Source organism: Pristiophorus japonicus, chromosome 1 (assembly GCF_044704955.1).
Source record: "Pristiophorus japonicus isolate sPriJap1 chromosome 1, sPriJap1.hap1, whole genome shotgun sequence".
In the NCBI taxonomy this organism is placed as follows: domain Eukaryota; kingdom Metazoa; phylum Chordata; class Chondrichthyes; family Pristiophoridae; genus Pristiophorus; species Pristiophorus japonicus.
This window is the reverse complement of record NC_091977.1, coordinates 152,389,196-152,406,757: the sequence shown is the minus strand read 5'-3', so window position 1 is coordinate 152,406,757 and position 17,562 is coordinate 152,389,196. Positions and strand designations below refer to the sequence as shown.

The 17,562-nt window shown below is 40.9% G+C and overlaps 1 protein-coding gene across 4 annotated transcripts in view; it reads left to right on the top strand.

Moving 5' to 3' along the window:
* The window catches only part of slc25a46 (solute carrier family 25 member 46), a 60,006-nt gene that overhangs the window by 19,053 nt on the left and 23,391 nt on the right, over nt 1-17,562 (top strand). For 3 of the 4 annotated variants that reach the window (XM_070884000.1, XM_070883990.1, XM_070883983.1), the window contains exons 2-4: nt 4,382-4,424; nt 4,992-5,049; nt 14,410-14,487. In XM_070884000.1, the coding sequence (XP_070740101.1) occupies nt 4,382-4,424; nt 4,992-5,049; nt 14,410-14,487 (179 nt within the window). The remainder of the gene's footprint in view (nt 1-4,381; nt 4,425-4,991; nt 5,050-14,409; nt 14,488-17,562) is intronic. The other variant, XM_070883995.1, reaches the window with a different exon arrangement.

The following is a 17,562-nucleotide window of genomic DNA, read 5'->3' as shown; positions in this document are numbered from 1 at the left end:
CCACTCACCTAACCTATCCAAGTCACTCTGCAGCCTCATAGCATCCTCCTCGCAGATCTCACTGCCAGCCAACTTAGTGTCATCCGCAAATTTGGAGATACTACATTTAATCCCCTCGTCTAAATCATTAAAGTAATAGTTGATGGGTGTTTTTGTGACTGGAAGCCTGTATCCAGTAGGGTTTCGCAGGGCTCAGTGCTGGGTCCCTTGTTTTTTGTGGTATATATCAATGACTTGGACTTGAATGTTGGGGGTATGATTAAGAAGTTTGCAGATGACAGTAAAATAGGCTGTGTGGTTGATAATGAAGAAAGCAACTGCGTATTGCAGGAAGATATCAATGTACTGGTCAGGTGGACGGAGCAGTGGCAAATGGAATTAAACTGGAAAAGTGTGAGGTAATGTATTTGGGGAGGTCTAACAAGGCAAGGGAATACACACTAAATGGTACGACACTGAAAAGTGTAGATGAACAAAGAGACCTTTGAGTGCAGGTCCACAGATCCCTAAAGGTAGCAGGCCAAGTAGATAAGGTGGTTAAGAAGACTTAGAATATTATTTCTTTATTATTCAGGGCATGGAATACAAGAGCAAGGAGGTTATGCTTGAACTGCATAAAACACTGGTCAGGCTGCAGCTGGAGTACTGTGTCCAGTTCTGGTCACCACATTACAGGAAAGATGTGATTGCACTGGAAAGGGTGCAGAGGAGATTTTCAAGAATGTTGCCTGGACTGGAGAATTTTGGCTATGAGGAAAGACTAGAGATGCTGGGTCTGTTTTCTTTGGAACAGAGGAGGGTGAGGGGAGACCTGATTGAGGTGTATAAAATTATGAGCTGTCTGGATAGAGTGGATAGGAAGGGGGGTCAACAACCAGGGGGACATTGATTAAAGTAATTGAGGGGAGATTTAGAAGAGATGAGGGGAACTTTCTTCACCCAGAGGGTAGTGGGGGTCTGGAACTCACTGCCTGAAAGGGTGGTAGAAATAGAAACCCTCACCACATTAAAAAAATACTTGATGCGCACTTAAAGTGCCGTAACCTACAGGGCTACAGACCAAGAACTGTAAAGTGGGATTAAGCTGGATAGCTCTTGGTCGTCTGGCACTGACACGATGGGCCGAAATGGCCTCCTTCCGTGCTATAAATTTCTATGATTCTACCTGGCAGGGATAAAACTTGGTGCAAGTCGTAACAGTTGAACAGAAGGAGCCTACATGTAGTTGTTTCTATTAAAGGCAGTTTGTAAAAAGCAGGCACAAGAATATTCCTATGCAGAAAAGCATGTGTATTATGTTGCATTGCGAATTTACAATCAGATACACTGGTCTTGGTCCAGCAAATTAGAGTTTCACTAATACCGTTCAATGTGTGTTATTCTCATAAATTCTCATAAAGACTTGCTTCCACTCTGAGTTTTTTGGTGACTGAACAGTCCAATATGGGAATTACAGTCCCTGTCACAGGTGGGACAGATAGTCGTTGAGAGAAAGGGTGGGTGGGACTGGTTTGCCGCACACTCCTTTCGCTGCCTGCGCTTGGTTTCTGCATGCTCTCGGCGACGAGACTCGAGGTGCTTAGTGCCCTCCCGGGTACATTTCCTCCATTTAGGGTGGTCTTTGGCCAGGGACTCCTAGGTGGCGGTGGGGATGTTGCATTTTATCAAGGATGCTTTGAGGATGTCCTTGAAACGTTTCCTCTGCCCACCTGGGACTCGCTTGCCATGTAGGAGTTCCAAGTAGAGCGCTTGCTTTGGGAGTCTTGTGTCAGGCATGCGAACAATGTGGCCTGCCCAACAGAGCTGGACTCATAAATAGTTACTCTGCAGCTGTTCAATTATTTGTACTATATGTCTATAGATCAGATAAAATTATGCTTTTAGCAGAATTAATTGTTTTTTTTTAATAAGTAATTTCCCAATACACTGTAAACTAATCCTCTCCTGTTAATTATCAGAATACTGTTTATCAGTTGTCTCATTTATTTGTGTCTGACTTGTTTGTACTGCACTGATGGCACCTGCTGCTAGGTATTTCCAGTCCTTGCAAAATCAATTTTATAGCTACAGGCCAGAAGAATGTAAAATACTTTGTTTAGATGTTAGAGCAAGCATTGGCCCAGAAATTCCTCTTGAGGTCTTCCCACGGGCAAACCACTGTAGAAAGGACAGAAAATGCGTGCTTACCTTAAGCTGCTGCGCCTGTTTGAGATTCCGGACGGGAGGCCTCTCGTGACTGCGTGTCGCAGCGCGTTCACGTTGGGACGTCCACAGGAGTCACTTGGGCCTGGACACCCAATCACAGGTAAGTATTTTCTCATTCATAGTAATAGGAGATTTGTAAGTTACGAATCTCCTATTACTATGAATGAGAAAAAGTCAAAAACGCACAAACACTGCATAACATTTTTTTTAAAAACACCTCACATAAATACACTAATAAAAATTAAAGTTGTTATAAATCTTTTTGAAAGAAAAAAAATTGCCGATTTAAAAAAAAAGTTAGGGTTAGGGTTTAAAATTACCTGAGTGGGAAGGGTTTTAACATATGTTTTTGATATGTTTTTATACTCTTGCGCCTGTAAAAGTAGGCTATGCGCCTGCTATCTGGAGCACGAGTTTTGAGGACATTTGCCAGGCAAAATATGCGTAAATCCTGCAATCTTGCCCGTACAAATGTCCTCACTCCTGATCTGCGGAGGATCTGTCAAGCTCCAGGATGTCGGAATTTCTATGCCATGTATTTTTTGTATTGTGCATTTAAAACATTTTTTTTACTTGTTTTCAATTTTTGCTGCATTACTCAACATGTGCATACACGTTGCATAGTTTGTGGGCAGAGAACTGTAGTCAGGTTCATTCTAATAGAAGTATGAGGGTAATCCCCCTCTAGATCATTTATTTCTTCCTTTCTCCTTACAGGGAGACTTCTCTTTAACTGCATATATACTGTACTTACCTGGCATCTCACTTCTGTGCAAGAATGATCTGAGCTTACTTATATTTGCACCATCAGTATCTGCCTGCATGGATTAAATGTTGTGTGCACGGAATGTCAAGAGTTGTAAAATGCACATTGAGCCAAAACTTGAATAATAACCAAGATATTTAATCATGTAAAGGCTGACTGCATGGTGGCTACATGGGATAGTGTGAACACTGGTAGGATGCAACACCAATAAAATGGTTTAACTTGGAATCAATATTTATGCTGTTCTGGTTAACCCTTGCTACTGGATAAAGGCCTAGCTCTGTCAAGCACGTGTGGTGGCTGATGTGCAATAGTCACCACACATTAAAAAAATCCATGCACAGGCATCTTCCACCTCTTCAATTGGAGTTCAGGACTGGAATATCAGTTCCTTCATTGAAACATCTGTGAACCCGTGGAAACAACTCATTCTCGTTCGAGAGACCGCCTATGATGATGATTTATGCTGTTGTGTAAATTTCTTAGATTTTGAAGTTATAGGGCAGAAAATTCCGGCCTCGTTGGGTCTGTACGAAGTGCACAAAAGCCGGTTTTCGGGGCGCAATTTGCATGTGCTGAAAACCGGCTTTTCCAATCTGTCAAGATTTCTCTAGACAGATCCTCTGCATCCCCAGGAGAAGGACATCCTCGCGGGAGAGATTGGGCTATTTGCCCAACTCATGCCCAGTGAATGTCCTTTAAAGTTATCCGCCTGGTAAAAGCTGGTGCATAGCTTATTTTACCAGAGTTACACTTTTAAGACATAAAAATTAAATTAAAAATTCACTTTTATATTAAAAACCCTGTCCATTAAGGTAAGTTTATTTTTAATCCTATTAAAACACATTAAAAAAAATTACAAAGAGTATATATTTTTTCTAAAACATTTAATTACATTTAATTACATTTAATTTCAATTAATTTTAAATATGAGGTGTTTTATTTATTCTGTGTTTCGGTGTTTTAGGGGGTTTTCTCATTGATAGTAATGGGAACTCCCATTTTTATCAATGAGAATACTGCATAGTGATTGGTGGCCCAGGCCCACGTGACTCCAGTATGTACGTATGTGAAAGACACCTTCCCATGCGATGCGCAGTGAATCAAGGCCTCCGACCGGAATCCTACGTTCCTCTGGAAGCACCAGGTATTTTTGTAGATTTTTTTTTTCTGGTCGGAAGCGTTTTATGCAGGAAGCCTCTGACCGCAATTTCTCTCCCCCACCCCCCCCATAATGTTGGCTTCTTACCAGTATTATTACATTTCCAAGAGTGTTATCCAATGTGTTCATGCTGGAATAAAGTTAATGTACTGGATAGGAATGGAGAAGGAATTCACAAATTTAATTAACGTATGTTGCATATATTTTGAAGAGTCAATTATGATAACATTTTCTCTTTTTTGTTACAGACCAGTTAAATAGATTTGCAGGGTTTGGTGTTGGTCTTGCAAGGTACAATATTTATGCATTTTTTCCAAACTTCCTGCTGCCATAAGCTAAAGTTTGGAGCTACTGCCTCACAAACCAAACGTGGTGCTTCATTTAAAATAACAAAGGTGTTTATATAAAAAATTGTAATCATTATATGCTCTCCTGATAGAGTTGTACAAGGGAAAGCTGATTCTGTTTAAAAAAAAATCATTGACTGGAAAAAGAGAAATGTCGTCAAAAATTATGTGGTGTATATTGCCAAATGCATAAAACGAAAGTGAATAAACTGGACAAGTAAAAATGTAAACCCATGTACAATAATTTTGTTTCATTTCAGGGAGAACTTAATGTGGGCTACAGAGTCTATGGTTCTTTATTAAAGAATATCTAATTGGAATGATGCACCATGTTCCGTTAAATAATACCATAATCCTGTGTAACATCATTTGGATCAAGTCCAAATGGTATTTAGATATAAATTGATAATGTAAGTTCTTACCTGCTTTTGTCTGGACTAGTCTGTTGTATCTTTAGTGAAATATTTTCTTTGTTCAGTAGTTTTGACTAATTCTGTTTTTTCTTTTAAAGTCTCTTCACAGAAAATGTATTGGCTCATCCCTGTATTGTTTTTCGGCGTCAGTGTCAGGTAGGAAATTTTGGAGAGGGAGGAAAAGAGGACATGCTGTACCTGAAGAAGAATGCTGGAATCAAAATGAAATATAGTAATCATGTATTCATGTAGGGCACAAGTATTTTGATGTGTAAAACTGGGAACTGAGTGATCATACCATGATTGAATTTCAAATTCAGATGGAGGGTGAGAAAGTTGGATCTCCAACCAGCACACTAAACTTAAATAAAGGAGACTATGAAGGTATGAGGGCAGAGTTGGGTAAAGTGGACTGGGAAAATAGATTAAAGTGTAGGATGGTCGATGAACACTGGTGTACATTTAAAGAGATATTTCACAACTCTCAAGAAAAATATATTCCAGTGGGGAGGAAAGGGTGTAAGAGAAAAGATAGCCATCTGTGGCTAACTAAAGAAGTAAAGGACGGTATCCAATTAAAAACAAGGGCATACAAAGTGTCCAAAACTAGTGGGAGGACAGAGACCGGGAAGCTTTTAAAAGCCAGCAAAGAACGACTAAAAAAATGATTTAAGAAAGGGAAACATTAGAAACATAGAAAATAGGTGCAGAAGTAGGCCATTTGGCCCTTCAAGCCTGCACCATCATTCAATTAGATCATGGCTGATCTTTCCCTCAGTACCCCTTTCTTGCTTTCTCTCCATACCCCTTGATCCCGTTAGCTGTAAGGGCCATATCTAACTCCCTCTTGAATATATCCAATGAACTGGCATCAACAACTCTCTGCGGCAGGGAAGATAGACTATGAAAGTAAACTAGCACAAAATATAAAAACAGATAGCAAGAGTTTCTCTAGGTATATAAAAAGGAAAAGAGTGGCTAAAGTAAATGTTGGTCCCTTCGAGGACGAAACCGGGGACCATGGAGATGGCAGAAACTCTGAACAAATATTTTGTATCAGTCTTTACGGTAGAGGACACTAATAATATTCCAACAGTGGATAGTCAAGGGGCTATAGGGGGTGAGGAACTGAACACAATCATTAAGGAGGTGGTACTCCAGTAAGATAATGGGACTAAAGGCAGTTAAAAATCCCCTGGACCTGATGGCTTGCATCCTAGGGTCATTGTGGATGCATTGGTTGTAATTTACCAAAATTCACTGGATTCTGGGGAGGTCCTAGCAGATTGGAAAGCTGCAAATGTAATGCCCCTATTTAAAAAAGGAGGCAGACAAAACACAGGAAACTATAGACCAGTTAGCCTAACATCTGTGGTTGGGAAAATGTTGGAGTCCATTGTTAAAGAAGCAGTAGCAGGACATTTGGATAAGCAAAATTCAGTCAGGCAGAGTCAACATAGATTTATGAAGGGGAAGTCATGTTTGACAAATTTGCTGGAATTCTTTGAGGATGTAACGAACAGGGGGACAAAGGGGAACCAGTGAATGTGGTGTATTTGGACTTCCAGAAGGCATTTGACAAGGTGCCACATAAAAGGTTACTGCACAAGATAAAAGTTCACTGGGTTGGGGGTAAAATATTAGCATAGATAGAGGATTGGCTAACTAACAGAACAGAGAGTCGGGATAAATGGTTCATTCTCTGGTTGGCAACAGTAATTAGTGGGGTGCCGCAGGGGTCAGTGCTGGGACCCCAACTATTTACAGTCTATATTAACGACTTGGAAGAAAGGACTGAGTGTAACGTAGCCAAGTTTGCTGACGATACAAAGATGGGAGGAAAAGCAATGTGTAGGGAGGACACACAAAATCTGCAAAAGGACATAGACAGGCTAAGTGAGTGGGCAAAAATTTGGCAGATGGAGTATAATGTTGAAAAGTGTGAGGTCATGCACATTGCCAGAAAAATCAAAGAGCAAGTTATTATTTAAATGGAGAAAGATTGTAAAGTGCCGCAGTACAACAGGACCTGGGGGTACTTGTGCATGAAACACAAAAGGATAGTATACAGGTACAGCAAGTGATCAGGAAGGCCAATGGTATCTTGGCCTTTTTTGCAAAGGGGATGGAGTATAAAAGCAGGGATGTCTTGCTATAGCTATATAAGGTATTGGTGAGGCCACACCTGGAATATTGCATGCAGTTTTGGTTTCCATATTTACAAAAGGATGTGCTTGTTTTGGAGGCAGTTCAGAGAAGGTTCACTAGGTTGATTCTGGGGATGAGGGGGTTGACTTATGAGGAAAGGTTGAGTAGGTTGGGCCTCTACTCATTGGAATTCAGAAGAATGAGAGGTGATCTTATCGAAATATTTAAGATTATGAGGGGACTTGACAATGTGGATGCAGAGAGGATGTTTCCACTGATGGGGGAGACTAGAACTAGAAGGCATGATCTTAGAATAAGGGGCTGCCCATTTAAAACTGAGATGAGGAGAAATTTCTTTCAGAGGGTTGTAAATCTGTGGAATTCGCTGCCTCAGAGAGCTATGGAGCTGGGACATTGAATAAATTTAAGATAGAAATAGACAGTTTCTTAAACGATAAGGGGTTATGGGGAGCGGGCGGGGAAGTGGAGCTGAGTCCATGATCAGATCAGCCATAATCTTATTGAATAGCGGAGCAGGCTCGAGGGGCCGTATGGCTTACTCCTGTTCCTATTTCTTATGTTCTTAAAAGGCTTTTATACTGAGGTGTTTAATGTGGATAGTTTGCATTTTGAGAACCTGTTTGAAGTCCCCTACTACAACTAGAAGTTTTGGGGGATTCTTTATAAAGTTGCTATATGCTAGTATTGCAAAACAATTTAAAGTACCTAATCTGGTTTTTGACATTTCTGACTATAACTATCATCTGGAGGTACGTATACATATGCTGGCCTCTCCAATACTTTGAAGGGAAGGGCACTACCTGATGTAGCACTAAACCATACAGAACAGACGTTTTTAGATTTGATTCCCAGCTCATGTTAAATTAGATGATCACAGCCTGGTTAACAGTAGGAGTGCTGCTGCCGTCGTCCTCTCTCTGGACTTGGGAAGTGAAAAACAAACCATGGCTTCCCGCACCTGATTGCTACCAAATGACGTTGCGGGATGCCTACCGTGATTGAATAACATGCTGGATTTTCGGTTGGAGACTTTTTCGGCTATAATTGTGGTGGGGCGGTAAAGTTTGCGCAGGGAAATGGTTTGCGTCTGCAGCCACAAAATTCAGCAGCTGGGCCCCGAGTGTGGAGTGGGGCGCTAAGTGAGGTGTTCCGCACCTATCTTAGGGCGCTAGGCCGGCTGAGCAACTGAAACTCCGTTGCTAAAGAGCTGGCCTCTGAGCGCCCTAAGAGAGACTTCCCTGGGAAAAAAAATCACTACAAAAAACATTCCAATAACTTGCTCACCCTACATAAAGATAAATTACAAAAATAAAACAAATAAAACAATCGCACTGACATGTAGTCATTCCTTCCCTCACCGCCGCCGGAACAGCTCGGACCGCTCGCTTTCCCAGTCAGTCCCATTACTCCGAGCAATAATATATATGGCTGCTGATAGTGATGTGTAGCTTGGTGACTGGAAGATTGATCATATTTGGAGTGATCTGGATGGATGTTCATTGGCATAGGTGGAAAGGAAAATAGCTGGATGTGAGTGACTAATCACTGAAAGTAGCACCTAATGTGAAGCTGGAATAAACAAGAATATTGAAAAGTATCCCGAAGGTATTTTGAAACATTATTTTAACTGTATAATTCACTGGCAAGCTCAAATTTGGAATATTGGATGCAATTTTGGTAGCCATTTTCTAAAGGTCATTGAAATATTGGTGAAGGTTGAGAAAAGTAAAATGACTGATCACAGGATAGGAATATAGGAATGCACAGGACCAGAAAAGACCATTGTGTGGCTGTCCCACGCTCGCTCTCATATCCTTCAATGAAACTCAAAAACGAGACTTTCTTCATTTGATGATAAAGGTTGAATGCTTAATTTTAATTTGCAATTTAAGGCATGCTATCGCAAGTTTGCAAATGTGTGGTTCTGCGAATGATTTAATTAGCAATAACACTGATTCTCTGAAGGAGGTACTGAGACACTTAAACATAGTGCCAGAAAGTCTGTTAATCCAACTGTGGAGTGCCCAACTTTTGGAAAGCAACTAAAATAGAGATAATCTTGTACATACTGTGCCATGCATTTACTCAGGACTATAGTTGCATCCTGATTTTGTGGCTGAAGAACGGTTTAAGTACATCCAAATACATTATAGTGTTTGAGATCCAGCCAAACCCTTAATATAACAAGTGAGATGTTATAACTGAGATTTATTTTGTACAGTTTTTCTTCTCACAGATGTGACCAGCTATCTGGGCTATCCATTGTGTCCCCGTTGTCTGAATGTCAGTCTCTGCAATCCTTCTTGTTTTTGTCAGTCATTACATTATTGTTTGGGGGAACAGTTTTAATTGCTCCTAGTCATTTATTCACTGCGTCTTCGAATAATACTTTAATTAATTTTAAGTGTTGTAACATTATTTGATTCTATTATTGTAAATTTGAGGAGAAAATGAGCTCTGATGAGTCACTGCAGTTAATATAAAATAATGGTAGGAATATTTAGTTTGAAAATAAAATCAATTGTGACCTTGGAGGTGGTAAAATTGGATTTAAATTTGTCATAATATTTTTTCAATATAAAGCATGCCAGTAATTTATTAAATAAAAAAAGGTTTTAAAAAAAATCCGTTGTTTTGGGTCCAGTTTATTTAATTATATTTTCCAGTAAAGTGGCACCCAGGAAATAGACAAATAGATTAATAATCAGTTTAAAACCTGAAATGGAAATTATTACATTTTTCCATTTTGTCTTGAAGATATTTTTGTCAACATTTTAGTAAGGAGTTGCCATAGGGAAATTATGATGAAAGCAATAATATTCCAATTTAAATCTTTCTTTTTAAAAAAAACATTGCATTAATTATGCATTTAAATACTTACGATGGAAATGTTTTATTGGGAGAAATGTGGAATATATATGTAATAACCACCAATTGCTTTGCTATGATGCCAATCCCTAATCAAGAGGCTTTTGACATTCTGTGCTCTCCATTTGCATCCTCCATTACCGGACTGGACAGGTTAGATGCGGGAAGAATGTTCCCGATGTTGAGGAACTCCAGAACCAGGGGACATAGTCTTAGGATAAGGGGTAGGCCATTTAGGACTGAGATGAGGAGAAACTTCTTCACTCAGAGAGTTGTTAACCTGTGGAATTCCCTGCCGCAGAGAGTTGTTGATGCCAGTTCATTGGATATATTCAAGAGGGAGTTAGATATGGCCCTTACAGCTAAGGGGATCAAGGGGTATGGAGAGAAAGCAGGAAAGGGGTACTGAGGGAATGATCAGCCATGATCTTATTGAATGGCGGTGCAGGCTCGAAGGGCCGAATGGCCTACTTCTGCACTTATTTTCTATGTTTCTATGTTTCTATTACGGGTCCAGCTCGAAATAAATTTCACCGCGCTGTCACAACCGGGGGCATTGCACACTGGCTCGACGCTCCCAGGCGGTACAGCTGAGCCCCCCACCCCCCTGCAATACCGGCACCAAATTTTCTGGCAGGAATCTGGCTGCCCGGCTGGAAATCATTGGCATACCCATTACCGCCACTCCGGGGTGTCGAGAGGCACAAGCCCAACGAAAATCCAGCCCTTGATGTCTAGGCTCTTGATTAAAGAATGGTCACTTTGACAAACTATTGGAGGCCTTTTGTTGCCTGTAGAATCTTTCTGTACTCTGATGCTGTCAGGACAGGAGGGCACTTCACTGCTCTTTCCCCATAGCCCTGTGAATTTTTTCCTTTCAAGTATTTATCCAATTCCCTTTTGAATGTTACTATTGAATCTGCTTCCACCACCCTTTCAGGCAGTGCATTCCAGATCACACCAACTCGCTGTGTTTAAAAAAAAAAAAAAATGTTTCCTCATGTCGCCTCTGGTTTATTTGTCAATCACTAAATCTATTTTCTCTGATTACCGACCCTTCTGCTACTGGAAACAGTTTCTCCTTATTTACTCTATCAAAACCATTAATGATTTTGAACACCTCTATCAAATCTCCTCATAACCTTCTCTACTCTAAGGGGACCCAGTTATTTGCACTGTTTCTGGCTGATTGGCTCTCTATAATCACCTGACCTGATTGCTGCTTGGTCCCCTTGGAGGATAAGTCACACCCAGAAATTTTTCTGGAGTGTGCAATTGGAACCGCCCAGCCCAAATTATGAGGGACTTTGCAAAGTGTAATTCGAGCCATTCTGACTTCAGAAAGTCTTGCAAGCAATCACAGAGAATAGAGCTCCACAAACTCAGCAAAAGCCTCCCAAATCCATGACCCCTGGCCAAGTGCCTCGTCTCCCCCAGTCCGTGCCTCACCTCCTCACCACCCCCCCCCCCCCCTCCAAAATCCAGGTGATTAACATATATCGGAAAAAAGCAGTGGTCCTAATACCGACGCCTGGAGAGCATCACTGTATACCTCCTGTTTCTGGACTGCTTTTATTACGAGTACTATAAATAATACCGCAACAACCTAAGGAGGGAATCGTAATTGCCAGGAAAGGAAAGCTTTTAGTTTGTACTTCATGCTGGGAAAGGACTGGAGATTGTTGCCTTGGTCCTTTGCAAAAGTTGTGCCAGATATTTAGTGAAACATGATTGATTAATTTAGAGACTAGGGTCCTGAACTTAAAGAAAGGTAACATCGATGGTATGAGACGTGAATTGGCTAGGATAGACTGGCGAATGATACTTAAAGGGTTGACGGTGGATAGGCAACGGCAGACATTTAAAGATCACATGGATGAACTTCAACAATTGTACATCCCTGTCTGGCGTAAAAATAAAACGGAGAAGGTGGCTCAACCGTGGCTAACAAGGAAAATTAGGGATAGTGTTATATCCAAGGAAGAGGCATATAAATTGGCCGGAAAAAGCAGCAAACCTGAGGACTGGGAGAAATTTAGAATTCAGCAGAGGAGGATAAAGGGTTTAATTAGGAGGGGGAAAATAGAGTATGAGAGTAAGCTTGCTGGGCACAAAAAAACTAATGCAAAAGCTTCTATAGATATGTGAAGAGAAAAAGATTAGTGAAGGCAAATGTAGGTCCCTTGCAGTCAGAATCAGGTGAATTTATAATGGGGAACAAAGAAATGGCAGACCAAGTGAACAAATACTTTGGTTCTGTCTTCACTAAGAAAGACGCAAATAACCTTCTGGAAATACTAGGGAAAAGAGGGTCTAGCGAGAAGTAGGAACTGAAGGAAATCCTTATTAGTCAGGAAATTGTGTTAGGGAAATTAATGGGATTGAAGGCCGATAAATCCCGAGGGCCTGATAGTCTGCATCCCAGAGTACTTAAGGAAGTGGCCCTAGAAATAGTGGATGCATTGATGGTCATTTTCCAACATTCTATGGACTCTCGATCAATTCCTATGGATTGAAAGATAGCTAATGTAACAGCACTTTTTAAAAAAGGAGGGCGAGAGAAAACAGGGAATTATAGACCGGTTAGCCTGACATCAGTAGTGGGGAAAATGTTGGAATCAATTATTAAAGATGTAATAGCAGTGCATTTGGAAAGCAGTGACAGGATTGGTCCAAGTCAGCATGGATTTATGAAAGGGAAATCATGCTTGACAAATCTTCTAGAATTTTTTGAGGATGTAACTAGTAGAGTGGACAAAGTAGAACCAGTGGATATGGTGTATTTGGACTTTCAAAAGGCTTTTGACAAGGTCCCACACAAGAGATGAGTGTGCAAAATTAAAGCACATGATATTGGGGGTAATGTATTGATGTGGATAGAGAACTGATTGGTAGACAGGAAGCAAAGAGTAGGAATAAACGGGTCCTTTTCAGAATGGCAGGCAATGACTAGTGGGGTACCGTAAGGTTCAGTGCTGGGACCCCAGCTATTTACAATATACATTAATGATTTAGACGAAGCAATTGAATGTAATATCTCCAAGTTTGCAGATGACGCTAAGCTGGGTGACGCTGTGAGGAGGATGCCAAGAGGCTGCAGGGTGACTTGGACAGGTTAGGTGAGTGGGCAAATGCATGGCAGATGCAGTATAATGTGGATAAATGTGAGGTTATTCTCTTTGGTGGTAAAGACAGAAAGGCAGAATATTATCTGAATGGCAGCAGATTAGGAAAAGGGGAGGTGAAACAAGACCTGGGTGTCATGGTACATCAGTCATTGAAAGTTGGCATGCAGGTACAGTAGGCGGTGAAGAAGGCAGATGGCATGTTGGCCTTCATCGCGGGAGGATTTGAGTATAGGAGCAGGGAGGTCTTACTGCAGTTGTATAGGGCCTTGGTGAGGCCATACCTTGAATATTGTGTACAGATTTGGTCTCCTACTCTGAGGAAGGACTTTCTTGCTATTGAGGGAGTGCAGCGAAGGTTCACCAGACTGATTCCTGGGATGGCAGGACTGACATATGAAGAAAGACTGGATCGACTAGGCTTATATTCACTGGAATTTAGAAGAATGAGAGGGAATCTCATAGAAACACACAAAATTCTGACGGGATTGGAGAGGTTAGATGCAGGAAGAATGTTCCCGATGTTGAGGAAGTCCAGAACCAGGGGTCACAGTCTAAGGATAAGAGGTAAGCCATTTAGGACCAAGATGAAGAGAAACTTCTTCACTCAGAAAATTGTGAACCTGTGGAATTCTCTGCCACAGAAAGTTGTTGAGGCCAGTTCGTTGGATATATTCAAAAGGGAGTTAGATGTAGCCTTTACAGCTAAAGGGATCAAGGGGTATGGAAACAGAGCAGGAATGGAGTACTGAAGTTGCATGATCATATTGAATGGTGGTGCAGGCTCGAAGGGCCGAATGGCCTACTCCTGCACCTATTTTCTATGTTTCTATGATTCCACTGTGACTCAAGTGGGAGACTGGCAGAGCCTCGAGAAATTGACTGTTTGCCCTTGTAAAAGGCATAATCTTCATCCACTCCTTAGAATCGATGAAAAATCTTCCATCAGTGCAACTAACTGAACGGTACTGTTGTATCCTGGGATATTGGGTGCAAATCAAATGCTTAAGACTGCACAATTAAAATTCAGCAGTCAGCCTCCGCTCTACAAAAATTGTCAATGTGCCAGGTTGTTTGGAGAGGCTCTGGCCTTCAAGTTAAAACTTTAATAAATGTAATTAAAAGACACAAAGATGTACAATTAGATTGTATGAATACAGGATTGAGATTTGGGAAATTGGAATTTATAATGAGAAATGGATGACAAAAGTGTGATGACGAGTGACAAAACAAAGTAAGCTTTTTTTTAGACAAACTGCATGCATACATACAATTTTTAATAAGATTCAGATAGTGTCTTGGGTTTAAAATATATGAAAATGGTTAATTGCTATTTTTAATCTCTTTATTTTAGGTCAATTATCATGCAAAAAATTATCATCTTACTCCTTTCACCGTTGTTAATATTATGTACCACTTCAGCAAAACACAGGTAGGCCTTTGCAATTGTCATAATGGTTAGAAATGCAATGTTGCTTTTTCCACATCCCCTTTTCCCACTCCAAAAATTGTCGAATAGTTTTACATTCTTCTGCTTTTTCTACTGGTGTTTTCAAACCAGATTCTTAGAACTAGATATTCTGGGTTTCATTGACTCACAGACTCATGGAAAATAGGAGCAGTAGTAGGCCATTCGGCCCTTCGAGTCTGCACCGCCATTCAATATGATCATGCTGATCCTCTATCTCAATACATATTCCTGCTTTATCCCCATACCCCTTAATGTCTTTCGTTTCTAGAAATCTATCTATCTCCCTCTTAAATATATTCAGTGACTTGGCCTCCACAACCTTCTGTGGTAGAGAATTCCACAGGTTCACCTGAGTGAAAAAATGTCTCCTCATCTCAGTCCTAAATTTCCTACACCGTATCCTGAGACTGTGAACCCTTGTTCTAGACTTCCCAGCCAGGAGAAACATCCTCCCCGCATCCAGTCTGTCCAACCCTGTCAGAATGTTATTTGTTTCAATGAGATTCCCCCTTCATTCCTCTAAACTCTAGTGAATAGAGGCCTAGTTGACCCAATCTCTCATCGTACGACAGTCCTGCCATCCCAGAAATCAATCTGGTGAACCTTTGCTGCACTCCCTCTATGGCAAGTATATCCTTTCTTGGGTAAGGAGACCAAAACTGCGCACACTATTCCAGGTGCAGTCTTACCAAGGCCCTGTATAACTATAGTAAGACATCCTTGCTCCTGTACTCAAATCATCTTGCAATGGAGGTCAACATGCCATTTGCCTTCCTAACTGCTTGCTGCACCTGCATGTTTGCTTTCAATGACTGGTGTGCAAGAACACCCAGGTCCCTCTGTACATTGACATTTCCCAAGCTTTAACCATTTAAATAATACTTTGTCTTTATGTTTTTCCTACCAAAGTAGATAACTTCACATTTATCCACATTATACTGTATCTGCCATGTGTTTGCCCACTCACTCAACCTATCTCTAAATCACCTTGCAGCGTCTTTGCATCCTCCTCACAATTCACAATCCCACCTAGTTTTGTGTCGTCAGCAAACTTAGAAACATTACATTTGGTTCCCTCGTCCAAATCATTTTATATTTATATATTGTGAATAGCTGGGGCCCAAGCACTGATCCCTGTGGTACCCTACTAGTCACAGCCTGCCACCCCAAAAAAGACCCATTTATTCCTACTCTCTGTTTCCTGTCAGTTAACCAATTTTCAATCCATGCCAATACATTACCCCCAATCCTATGTGCTTTAATTTTGCCTTTAAAGTCCTCTTATGTGGGACTTTATCCAAGGCCTTCTAAAAATCCAAATACCCTACATCCATTGGTTCTCCCTTATCTATTCTATCATTTACATCCTCAAAAAATTCCAGTAGGTTTGTCAAACACTATTTTCCTTTCATAAATCTATGTTGGTATTTTCTGTGTGTCGTTATCACATCCTTTATAATGGACTCTTAGCATTTTCCCTACTACTGATGTTAGGCTAACCAGTCTGTAGTTCCTTGTTTTCTCTCTCTCTCCTTTTTTAAATAGTGGGGTTACATTTGCCACCCTCCAATCTTCAGGAACTGTTCCGTAATCTCTCGAATTTTGTAAGATGACAACCAATGCATCTACTATTTCCATGGCTGCCTCTTTTACTACTCTGGGATGCAGATCATCAGGCCTTGGGGATTTATCAGCCTTCAGTCCCATTAGTTTCTCAAGCACTATTTTCTCACTAATAATCATTTCTTTTAATTCCTCTTGCTCACTTGGTTCCCTAGCATTTCTGGGACGTTATCTGTATTTATTTAATTGTTCTGCCATTTCCTTGTTCCCCATTGTAAATTCTCTCGTTTCTGACTGTGAAGAACCTACATTTGTCTTCACTAATCTTTTTCTTTTTACATACTTGTAGAAACTTTTGCAGTCGGTTTTTATGTTCCTTGCAAGTTTACTCTCATTCTGTATTTTCCCCTCTCTCCCTCCCTGATGTCTCGCAATGTTTGCAGCTCGGACTCCAGCTTCTCAACATGGAGCAGAAGTTCATCGAGCCGCAGACACTTGCTGCAGATGTAGTCGCCCTGGACCAAAACGTCCGGAAGCTCCCACATATTGCAGCAGCAACACATCTCTTGTTTTCCCATTATATTATTTAATTAATTAGTTTAGCGTTAATCAAGTATTTACCCTATATATTTTATTAAATTAGTTAAATAAATAAAGGTTAGTTTTTAGTATTTAGTTATATGCTGTATGTTAATTTAAAGAAAAACTTAGCCCACAATCACAACCAATCACTTACCTGCCTTACCTGTGATGTCACACAGCAGAGTTCTCCTCACCCGGAGCCGTGCGATCTCTTGGGAGAGGCAAAAAAACAAATAAAAACCCATGCCAATTGGGGAATAAATCTGGGAAAATTCCTCCGACCCAACCAGGCGATTGAAACTTGTCTAGGAGATCACACTGGTCGACTGCTGTGGCTTTTATCCCCACTCTCAGGCCTCGGTCTGCTCCCATTCAGGTATGCCGCCGCTTTGCTGAAAAAGTTAGGAAAAACAAGGCAAAGCAACACCTCCCGCCCCCACGTCACCGAACTCTCCCACTTACAAAACTCTTGTTTTCTCACTCTGCGCTGCTGCACATGTCTTGGGTTTTTCAAAATGTCTTAACTTATTCTATCTGGTGTATGCCTGTAGTTAAAGGGAACTTTGCTTCCAGAATTTGATCAAAAATTTTGATAATTTCAGAAGTTTTACTCCTTTTTATCTTGCTCTCCCTCAATTGGCTCAATTATGTAACACTTGCATTTGGCCACAGCTTAGTGGTGTGGAGGGGAACTTGGAGATGATGGTGTTCCCGTGTTCCTGCTACCCTTGTCTTGGGTAGTAGAGGTTGAAGGTTTGGGAGGTGCTGTTGAAGAAGCCTTGGCGAGTTGCTGCAGTGCATCTTGTCGATGGAACACACTGCAACCACAGTGTACTGGTGGTGGAGGGAGTGAATGTTTAAGGTGGTGGATGGGGTGCCAATCAAGTGGGC